Genomic DNA, 11579 nt, shown 5'->3' on the forward strand with positions numbered 1-11579 from the left:
ATAGAAGCAATGGTGACTTTGGCTCTGCCCCACTCTGAGACCTGGCTTCAAGGTGTCAAGAAAGTTCTAGATAAGAGGGAATCTACCTCTTCCTGGGAAGCACAAGAAGTGAACAGGAGAGGTGTCGAGGCTATCCTTCCTGGTTTGGAGGAAGGGCAGATTTCTTCCTCTTATGGCTATTGTTGAATTCCCAGTTCGACTCCACAAGGGGAGGGGGGCCCTCTGCCAAATGGCCCTGATGCTGGGGCCACTCCCAGCTATGTGCAAAACTGGTCCCTCTCCTCACCCACCTTTCCCATACTGGGAAAATCTCTAAAATGGGCATTTTGTGGACAGATGGAAAGACAAGTCCTCTAATTCACCTTCTAAAAGGGAAAAAACCTAGGGGTAAAGGTTCAGACTTGAACAATCCTGCGTGATGTGGCTTTACAGAACTGAGGTGAGAAGACATGGATGAATGTGAATCTTTAGGACAGCTTCAATCTCTGAAACATTCCGAGAGGCAGTAGTAATCGTAACTATAGCAGTAGCTGCCGGAACTAACACCCGAGTTCTTGCTTGGAGCCAGGCACTGCGATAAGCTTTTTACATTAAATATGCCACCATTTCTAACAACCCTAAGACTTTGGGGATATTACCTTCATTACTCAAACAAGGAAAGTATGGCTTAAGGAGAGTCACTGATTTCCCCCAGGAATCTGCATTTCTGACAAGTCAACTCCTCCCACACCCAACAATCGCTGTGTCATAAAGGGCCCTGCTACCATGTGCTGTTCTTTTACACCACACCAGGGCACATCAGAAAGTCAACAACAAGCCCTACCGTCCCTGAGAAGCCAGGTCCTTGGGAAGGCACACTTCTGCCTCTTGTGACCATTTTACAGCCCTAAATACTGAGGAAATTATGGCACCTACCCCATATAATTCAATATTTTAAAAAATCAGTATTATAAAATAAATATAAAGAAGGTCAGAAAAGTTCATATTTTCTCCATGATTCCTTGGGCTTACCTGCATTGCCGACATCCTAAGCACCTGTTTGGCCTGCTCGCTGAGCTTGCAGGGGTTCACTTTCTGGGGATTCCAGTGCACTTGGAGGGGGGGGGTCTCTTGGGTGGAAGGGTGAAAGTGGTTCAATAGCTATAGCCTATGGGTGCCATCAGTTTGCTAAGAGTGGCTCTTTTGGGCCAGTGTGTGTTCCAGTGTGACTTCAGGCTAATGGGAACATGCCCTATAGGAGTGACAGTGGGATTTCCCAGGGAGACGAGGAATGTGAGGGAGCTAGATTTCTACAGTAAGGTCCCCTTGTGAATCTAAGAGGACTGGTAGGACTGCCTTATACACTTAGAGGTAGTTCTGATCATCCCAGTTTGAGATGAGGAAACAGGCTCAGAGAGGTAGTTACTTCCCCAAAGTCACACAGAGCAGGTATGGAGCAACTCAGCCATCAACTCTCTCCCTCTGTCACATGCACAGCACGTGCCATGTAGAGGTTAATTACTCCACTGCCTGTCTCATCCCTGGTGGAAGGGAGCTAGCGTGGTCCCCTCTCTGGGGTGTGGCAGAAGGTGAAGGGCCTTGTAAGCTTTTTCTCAGCACACCTTAATGGTAATTAGGCAGTGACCTGCTCGGAACAAGCTCAAGAGTTGAGAAATCCTCCCTTCCAAGGACATCACCATCAGTTAAAAACCAGAGCTCTTATTCTGCCCAAGAGACGAGAAAAATTTCAGCTGATATGATGGGTTAGTAGTAAGGGGATGAAGGATAGAGAGGGAGGGCCTCTGCCCAAGATAACCTCTTTCTAAACAAGAAACCTCATTTCAAGTTTCCACTGCCTGCTTGCCAGACATGCAGCATACATCAGCCAGCCCATAAATCTGTTTTCTGCTGAAAGCAGGCATTCTGATCTTAACCAAAATCATCTGATGTGGGGGATTGTTTGGGGGATGTTTTGCTTTAAATTCCAGAATACCACACATTTGTTTTCCATTGTGTATGCCTCACTAAGACACTTGGCGATTACATACACACACACACACACACACACACACACACACACACACACACACTCTCTCTCTCTCTCTCTCTCTCTCTCTCTCTCTTATTTTAGCCATGTGGACCAGTTAGCTTTCATTCCATCTGTGGGAACAGTTGCCACTTGCTTGCATGGCCCTGAATGGTGGTGGGAGATGCCCCTTTTTTTATACCTTTGAAACAATGCCATGTGGCATGTGGATTAGCAGTGTTGGCAAAAGGCATGCCCAGCACCGCTCAGTTAAATGGCCCTCCTTCCCCAACATGGTGCATTCTGAGCACAGGGCCAGGAAACGAGCAAGAGCCAAGGTCCCCAACTGTTGTGTCTGACCTATCATCTATCCTATCCCTTTGCCATGATTCCTGCCTACATTTTAGGTCTCTTAATTATAGCTCCCATTTGCATAACATGGGTTTCAACTCATACACAAGTCCAACTATACGCAGATTTTTTTGATAAATACAGTACAGTCTTGTGAATGTATCTTCTCTTCCTTAGGATCTTCTTAATAACATTTTCATTTCTCTTGATTATCTTATTGTAAGAACACAGTATATATAATACATATAACATACAGAGCATGTGCTAATTGACTTATCGGTAAGGCTTCTGGTCAACAGGAGGCTATTGGTAGTTAAGTTTTGGGGAAGTCAAAAGTTATAAAGAGACTTTTGACTGCATGGGGGTTGGTGCCCCTAACCCCCGCATTGTTCAGGGGTCAACTGTATGTCACTGGACAGCTAGCACGACAACACAGCACTTCACCTGTAGTATTTCATTTTCACAGTAGACCCACCAAGTAGCTACTATTTACTTTCATTTTTTAGATGAGAAAACTTGGGCACAGAAGCAGCTTGTCTGAGATCACATAGCAAATAAGTGGCTGGATTAGAACTTGAACCATGGACAGTCTGACTACAAAGCCCATATTCTCAATCATTTTGCTAAACTGTCTTTTAGATCAGTTTCATTGATTTCAGAGCCAGAATTTTTCACTTTTGTGCTGTCTCCCTCCTAGCCACATCTGATCCCATTTCAAAAGGGTACCTTCTATCCTTAAAGGTCCCAAGAGAGCCCACCAAAGGGCTTTACCTTCTCAGGACAGACAAACACCTGCAACAGCCACCTGGCCGCAGGTGCCCCGTGAACCTGGCCTCTCTCCGAGGCCAGCTGCCTGATGGACAGTCTAGAGAGAGAATGCACTTCCTCCTGCTGGCCTCTGGCCCAAGAGTGGCGTCCACACCCTTGCTGCACTGGCCAGAAAATCTGTGTGGACACAAGCACTGCTCTGGGAAACAGATTCCCTGCAGTAACTTGGCATGTTTTCTTCTTATCCCAACTTTGCTACTGTCACAAACCTGGCAAGTGCAGACACTGTTAGATCTGCCCAATGGCCACCGTCCTTGCATCCCCTATAGGAATGGCACCAAGGTGAGGCCCAGAACCTCTGCCCTTTCCCCACAGCACCATCCTGCCAGCAAAGGGCACGAGAGGGCATGACCACAGGCCTGTGTTGCAGCCCCAGCCATGGGGTCCTGAGAGGCACCAGCCACATGAGGATAATGCCAGCTTCCCACACTGATGGTCCCTCCCCAGCACCGGATGAGAATCTAATTCCTATCTGAAATAAGCTTTCTGGGTCTCTTAAGGATTATGTGTCTTAGGGACTCAGAGCTATAATATAGGGGGGGCAAGGGAAAGTAGGGGATGTGGAGATGTTCCCAGGCTTGCAGAAAGGAGGCTTTAGAAAGCCTGAGCATAATAGTAACAGATTTAAATGCGCAGCCCCCTACTGCAAGAAGCAACGTGAAACATTCATACTGCGTGGGGGAGAACGGGAGACCGTCTTAGTGGGAAGGGTTTCTTGTGTCTGGACTGTGCATTCTGCTCCAGGAGCAGAGCTGCTGTGGGGGGTGAGGAGGCCTGCCACCCACCGGAGGGGGACACCAATGTGAGCTGTGTGTACAATCACTCACCTAGGCGGGAAGAGGTGATTTTGATTTGAACATATAAATAGCTATGTCTGAGTCCATTTGGGCTGCTATGACCAAATACCATCGACGGGGTGTCTTAACAAGAAATTATTGCTCACAGTTCTGGAGGCTGGGAACTCTGAGATCAAGGTACCAACAGACTTGGGGTCTGGTGAGGAGTTGCTTCCTGGTTCACAGAGGGCTGTCTTCTTGCTATAATCTCACATGGTAGAAGGAAGGAGGATGCTCTCTGGGGCCTCTTCTAAGAGCATCAATCCTATTCATGAGAGTGAGTCAATCACCCTGAAAGCCCCTACCTCCAAATACCATCATGCTGGATTTTAGAACTTAACATATACATTTCGGGGGGGGGGGGGGGGGACACCTTCCAGTCTATAGCAAACTATCTTTTAAAAACACCAAACTTCTGTTGACTTGCAAAGCAATGCGTTCACAATTAAGTAGGGGTTTGCTGATCTTTTCATTTAAAGTTTTAATAAATCAATTTTATCATTTATCATGCTATTGATTTGATCAATGTAGGTTTAAAGATAAAACCGGAGTGTTATATAGAAATTTGTTTTGAATTCAGTGAAACTGTCTGATTTACTTGATTGTATTTTTGAAGCCCTGGTCAAGGATTTGCTGCTACGATCCATGTGTTGTGCTGTTTTTACACTTGGACACTGACATGTAGCTCATGCTGGGAACAGAAGCAAGGGACTGTGTTCTGAGCGCAGGAGGCGAGGGCTTGGTAGAAGTCACGGGCCATTGGCCTGCCCGGCCTGAGAGGTGTTCAGTGGAACCTGGAATCTACGTTGAACATAATAGAAACAGGATTAAGCTTTGGAGGGTTTCTTTTGTAACAGCACCAGCAAGAGTCACTGTTTCAGCTCCCCTGCACAATGCCTGCCAAGAGGATTGAACAAGCAGGATCTTTAAAACCCAGATTTCTGATTTTTCTCCAAGTCAATAGTCCCCAAACCTCTCTACCCAGGGATCTTTGCTACAATCAAATGAATCCAGTCCCCTCTCCAAGTCAGAGGGCTTCACCCTCCTCTGCTATTCAGCCAGACTGAGTATCATCTCCTCAGGAGTCCAAATCCCCAAGTGATCCCCCAGAGATACCCTTCCCTTTCCAAAGTCCTCAAGGGCAAGGCCAGGGAAGGTTGGCTGATTTTAGTCTCCATTGGGTGGGAAGGAGGAGGGGGGAAAGACAGAACTCAGTTCTTCCTAAACAAATACAAATCACCCAAGCTATGGGAAACCTAACCCAAGAAGCAAAACTTGGCTAGAAGCTCATAAAGTTGGATTCTTCATGTGGACTAGAAATACAGAACACTCATTAAATTAATCGAGAGTCAAAGCCACTCCCTGGGCAATGATTAAGCTGAGAGTCAGAGCAAGTATGGGTGGGGAGGCTAGCTCTCCAGTCTACACTGTTGTTGATCATCAGGGAACTTAGCCTTTCTCAAATCACCCGCAATTCCCCCACATAGTCCTTGGGCAACCCACTACTCATGGCTGAAACAAGGGATTCAGAATAGAGAAGAGGTTGCTTGGAAAATAAGAGAGAAAAACTAAAATGAGGTGTTCATAACCTAAGGTCCATTGGCCTCCAGAAAAAAAAGCAAAAACCGAAACAAAACAAAACAAAACAAAACAACAACAAAAAGGCCTAACATTTTTCTGGAGGCCGGTCCTACTGATTTTGTGGGATTCCCTAAAAATCTGGTTAAGGTCCATGAATCTAGGACGATAGCACACAGTACTTACAAACTATCCAGAACCAAGTACTTTTTTTGGGGTGGTGGTTGGGGGTCGGGGGAGTTGGAATTACGGGTGGATGTAATTGTTATAAAATTATCTCATCTGGAGGCAGGATGCTGCTTTCCACAGCTGGATGCCATCACTTGATGGAAAATGAAAATGTCCCTGGACCAGCACGACTTTTTCCACAGAATGAAACAGGCAAGTGATCTGCAGTCAGACTTCAAAAACATAAATTTAAAAAATGTATTATTGAGATCAGCTCTTCTGGTCTCCTGAATTCCCTGTAGTTGAGAGCACGGGGCCAACAGGCTCTTCCCCAGGTTTTCAGAACCCTAAAACAATGAAGTCATCACCCTCCTGTATGGAAGAGATGGAAAGGTGGTTTCTGCAGGGCTTTGGTTGAAAAGACCTGTGGAAGGAAGTCCCACTGACCCCCACCTGGGGAGGGGGGATCACAGAAAATAAACACGCAGCTCCTCAAACTTCACTGTCTTCTCCCCGGCTGGACACAGTTCTATTGAGAACATCCAGCTACCAAGGAGACAACAGGTTACAGGAGCCACGATAACCCATGACCTGCGGTCCCTTATCCTTGCAGCCGGGCGCACCCAGGAAAGAACTGTCAAGGCTGTGTTCTTTAGAAGAAAAGGTGCTTTGGCAAGTTCAAGGTGTATTATTAAGTTGCAGACTGTGTGACCAAAAGCCACACCTCCTTATAAAATTGAATCGAACCGGAAAACAAACACGGGACACACAGCTCTGCGTCTAACAGGGAAGATTCACATGTAATACCAAAGGGTGTGAGAGCACTGACTTGTGAGGTTTGAAACCACAGATGCCTCCTTTGGCAGAGTTAAGTGCTCTGGCAGGGATGGCCCTCCGTGGGGCTGCTTATCAAAGTGGATCCAAATTCAGGTCTTAACAAGCAACCTCTTCCTTGGAGTACAAAAGAGTAAGGTCTGGAACGGTGCCATGGGGCACTTTGAAAGTGAAGGGGGAGAGAGAGACAGACAAAGAGAGAGAGTGAGCATGTGTGTGCGTGTCTGTGTGTGTGTGTGTGTATGTGTGTAGTGTGTGTAGAGGAATCCCCTTCCCCCCAAATCAGGAGTCAGATCTTTGTTGTTGACAACCAATGCAGGGAAAAGTGCGGGGAAAGCCATCAAGATTCTGGGCAGGGGACAAAGGGAGAAGTCCTATTTTCCTTAGCAGATGCAGACACCTGGCCTCAACTCACCTCTCCCCAAACCTGCCAACCTCAGTAGAAACACAGCCAGCTTTCCCAGAGCTCTGGCTGTCTGCGTGCCAAAGTTGGGGAGCCATTTTAGGGAATAGTCCTAGCTGCTTGCTTGGCCCCACGTTGAAGGTCAACAGCTTCTGGGGGAATTGGCAAGTTGGGTGGGAAGGGCTTCTGCCACCGCCACCCCCTAGGTCCATACCCCTCCCTGACCCAGAAGCCTGATGTCTTAGGGTTCCTGTGCTGTGTAGTTTATTTTCAGAAGTGGGGCGCCGCCCCATAATCAAACGTGTAGCCACACATAAAATGGAGTGGGTGTCCCAAAGCGGGAATCATTGAGGCGGGGTGGATCATGAGGCTGGCAGTGATGCAAGAAGAGAAGGAAAGGAAGGGGGGGGAATGTGTGTGGATTCCGAATGTGGATTCCTGCCTATGTCCCTGGTTTCAATTTCCACACTTCTTGCTTAGGGAAGTGCTCCCACCCTCCCCACTGCTTCCATCTACCTCCAACAGAGGAGCAACCACAGCTGGAGTAAACAGAAAGTTAAGGCTACTATGCCAAGTGCAGCACATACATTCTCTCATTTTGCCTACAACAACGCCATGGGGTAGACGCTGGCTCCATCCGGTGATGGGGAGACTGAACCCAGAGTGGCGCGCTGGTCAGTGGGCAGGACTACCACAAATGGCTGAGGGCGAGGAAAACAGAGAGCCCCCAAACATAGGGACCCCATCCAGGGCAAGAGAGGGGAAAATGTGAGGTTAACAGGAAAGACACCAAGAATCAGGCCCAAGAGGTAAAGACCCAAATGAAGCCAGGCTCCAAGGACAAGCCTTCATAGCCACGGCACATGTCCATCCCCCAACTCTGATTTTGATTTTGGGTTGTGTGGGGAAGTCCTATTGCTGTAGGTACTCGGGGTGGGGCCAGGCTCATAGACTGAGCTGAAGGGATTTCTGTGACCATTTGTTTCAACCCATCATCATTTCCTCAGATGAGGAAACAGGTCTGGAGCACAAAAGCAACCTCCCCAAGGTTTCAAAGTGACATGAGGACAAAGCTAGACTGAGACCCAGGTCCCTGTCCAGGTTCCCACTGTGGTAGGGCGGTCTGGAGGAAATACAGAAACACTGAAACAGAGCCAAGAAGTTAGCGTTGTGAGGATGCTGGATGAACAGGGTGCTTGGTCTGGCAGTAAGCACTGGAGGCCCCACTTGGGGAGGGCAGGGGTGCAGGCTCAGCTGTCACTGAGGGTTCCCCAGGGCTGAAGGCAGGGCCAGGGAAGAGGTGTACCCTCTCCCCACCCTAAGCCCACCGCCACTGAGGTGGGCTTTTCTCTGGGTCCCTGCGAGGCTACCCCTCTCAGCATCCTTTGTTCAGGAGGTGCTGGTGGCTCCTGGCCTCACAACTCCTGTTTTTCAAGGCCCACGTCAGATCCCAAATGCTAAGTTTATAAATCTCTGGTCTCAAAAAAAGGTAACTGGTGTCATCATAACAATCCAAGTGGTTCCTTTTTAAAGATCTTTTTGGGAGCTTGTTCCTACCCAGCTGGGCCTGGGTTGGGATGAAAAGTACATTGGACTTTAGACCAACCAGACCTGCCTTCAAACTTACTTCTCGTGCTATCCTGCCACATGACCCTGGATAAGTCATTTAACTTCTCTAGGGACTCTTTTCCTGGTCATCAGTACAATGGGGATGATGCTTCCTGCTCTGGCTAGATCATGAGACTTGGAAAGGGCCTTTGCAGGCTGCACAAGTGGATCCTGATACCCCTTTATTCCATCATCTCTACAGGCCCTTGATACAACACTACTGAACAATAGTTAATTCAGGAGAACGTAGCTAACCCCCCTACACCAGCTCATTTGCCAGGTCCCCTTGTTGGTTTCATGATGGAGACAGAAGAGGATGGGACTCAAGTAAGGGACACAAGGGTTGTGGTATTGGTTCGGTCTCTGTGATCCTGGGCCAATCATCCCTCTCTGGTTCTCTGCTTCTTCATTGTGAATACTAGGGCCAGACTGGATGATCACTAGAGCCCTTCCTAATTCTGGACCCAAACATTCCCAGAGTGAGTCATTTCTGTTTCAGATGACATAGCTGATCAGCAGCACCTAGCCCAGGCCAGGGCAGCTCTGAATGTGGGTGGGGTGGTAGGCTGGAGACAATAAGAGACTGAGCAGATCCCAGAGGAGCCCTGGAGCCTCCCATTAGGCTCCTGCATGTGCTACAGGGCAGACTTGGGGTATGAAGGCCCGTGGTAGTCTGTGGTTCCTTCCCAGCCTGAAACCCTGATGCAGCCTAGGCAGATAGCTGAGGACTAACCAACAGATGGGCGGGGCGGGGTGGGAGGGGGGGTGTGTGTGGCGGAGGTTGTGCTGGGGAGGGGAGAGGAAAACTCCCCAAAGGACAAGGGTGGGGTGGGGCGGGGCTAACCCGCCTTCTCACATTCTTTTCTGGTGCCAGCGGTTGGGGAGAGGAGGAAGCCAAGCCTGGGAGCTAGCTGGCAGGCTGGCTGCTGGGGGCTTGTGGGAACACCGGGAGGAAGTAATGCCACCACCAGGAGGTCTCCCTAAAACAGGCCAAGTGTTGGGCAGGGGCACATCTATGTGCCATCCTCACTAGAACATGTGTTAGGTATGGTAACTCTTGCAAGAGCAAGAGTCAGCTCCGGAGAGAGGATTAAAATCTCAAGAGGTTTGTCCCAAGGTTCCTGGGGACCCCAGTGACCAGCTCCAGGGGAATAAGTACAGTATATTTTTTTGTTACAAGGCTCTGGTGGCATGCCTGTTTCTACAGCCATCTCACGAGTGGCATAAGAGCTGCCTTTCCAAATCCCTTTCTGACTGCAAAGGAGCAAATATTGCCCATCTGTGTGCAAGGGATGTAGTCCTCAGATTATTCCTTGCTTCTTTTCTGTCTCTGGGTGGTCCCTTAATCCTCCAAGAGAAAGTGTGGAGGGGACATCCCCTTTTCTGCTGCTTCCCTCTGGCATTCCATTTGCAGAAAGGCTGAGTGTGGCCAGCAGTGGGAGTCAGGTAGCTTCCTGGCCTGGTGTCCTCTCCAGGTGAACTTCCACTCTCCGTGGCCCCGCCTTGCCACTGGGTGGGCTGGCATGGGGGCGTAGGCGAGGCCAGAGGCCCTGAGCTGGCAGTGGGCGGCAGGCACCTGATCTTCCCCCGGAAATGGAGAAACACTGGACTAAAAGCGCCAACAGGCATCTGCCCCTCCTCTCCCCAACTCTCCCAGAGTTCTCTCCAGTTCAGATACTTATCGCCTTTGAAAAAAAAAAATCAAGACAAGCTAGTCTTTCAGGTAGTTTCGAGACAGTTTGGACTTTCTCACGGTGGCGGCTCAGAATCAAGCCCTCCTCGAGGTACCTCAGGTACCTCCTCGAGGGTGGACGGGGTCCTAATCCTCCCTCCCTCTCTCTTTCCAGTGTAAAAGTGTCAACAGCTCCAGGCTGAGCTCTCCCCGCGCCGCTGAAGTCCTCAGTGTGCTCGCATCCCCCCTCCTCGAGGCCCCTGCCACTTGTGAGACCCCACCCAGATTACGAACTGTACTGCCCGCCACAGTCCTCCTTGGCCATGGCCCCAAGTTCCCAGAAGAGGGGTGCTCCGTTTCTCTCTGCCGTCTTCCCCCTCCTGCACTCGGAGGGGTTTTGGGGGTGGGAACAGACACAAACCCCACCCCAAACCCTCGGCGAAAGAAAGGGCCGGGGCCGGTCTCCGCGCCCCAGCTCGCTAGGGCCCCAAGCCTCCCCCTGCCAGCTCGGCTTCGGAGGAGTCTTCTATGATCGTGCCCGCCCAGCTCGTCCCCGGACCCCGTCGAGGAGCCAGCTGGCGACCGCAGTGCTTTTCTCTTCCCGCCCGGAGTCCACCCGGCGCGGGCAGCGCCAGTTACCGGCACTTCCGACCGCGGACGGGGTTCCCGGGACAAACAGGTGGCCCCGCAGAGGAGCGCGCGGCAGTCGCACTCACTCACCCAGAAGATGAAATTAAATCCGAAGAGCAGGTATTTGATACACTTGGTGCCTCCTTTGACCGGCATCGTGCGGGCTAGACGGGCCTGGACCGGACTGGTGAGGGACTGGGGGGACGCGCGGCCGGGACGAGCGGCACCAGGATTCGGACCGAGGTGTCGGCGGCTGCGGGCTGGCCTCCGGGCTGCACTTTTAAAAAGTGCCACTCCTTACTGCGCGCGAGGGCTGCGGTGCGCATGTGCCGTGGACCCCGCCCCCGGCCGACCCCGCCCCTGGCCCCACCTGCCCCACCAATGCCGGCCGGCCGGCTACTGCCCAGGTTCCGGGGACTCCGGCTCAGCAGACCGGAGCCCGCACTCTCATTTCTCCTCCTGCCTCCCGCACAGCCCTCTTTCCCCCTAATCGGCCATACCCTCCTTCCCGCCACAGACCTCCCGCTTTCCTCTCAACCGTCCAGGGATCACTCCAGACTGACACCGTCCCCCCCCCCCCCCCCCCCCCCCAGCCACTTTTACCCAGGAGTTCTATGGAGGCCTCGCCCTTCGCCCTTCGGTTCTCGCTTTGTTGATTCTGGGCTT

General features: G+C 50.6%; 1 protein-coding gene across 1 annotated transcript in view; it reads right to left on the reverse strand.

Moving 5' to 3' along the window:
* Positions 1–11205, reverse strand: part of CD9 (CD9 molecule) — a 33622-nt gene extending 22417 nt beyond the window's left edge. Inside the window, exon 1 of the mRNA XM_019464763.2 lies at positions 11004–11205. Within this exon, the coding sequence (XP_019320308.1) occupies positions 11004–11069 (66 nt within the window). The 5' untranslated portion in view covers positions 11070–11205. The remainder of the gene's footprint in view (positions 1–11003) is intronic.
* Positions 11206–11579: the final 374 nt, after the last annotated feature.

Source organism: Panthera pardus, unplaced genomic scaffold (genome assembly GCF_024362965.1).
Source record: "Panthera pardus isolate Hobbes unplaced genomic scaffold, ASM2436296v1 HiC_scaffold_6, whole genome shotgun sequence".
NCBI lineage: Eukaryota > Metazoa > Chordata > Mammalia > Carnivora > Felidae > Panthera > Panthera pardus.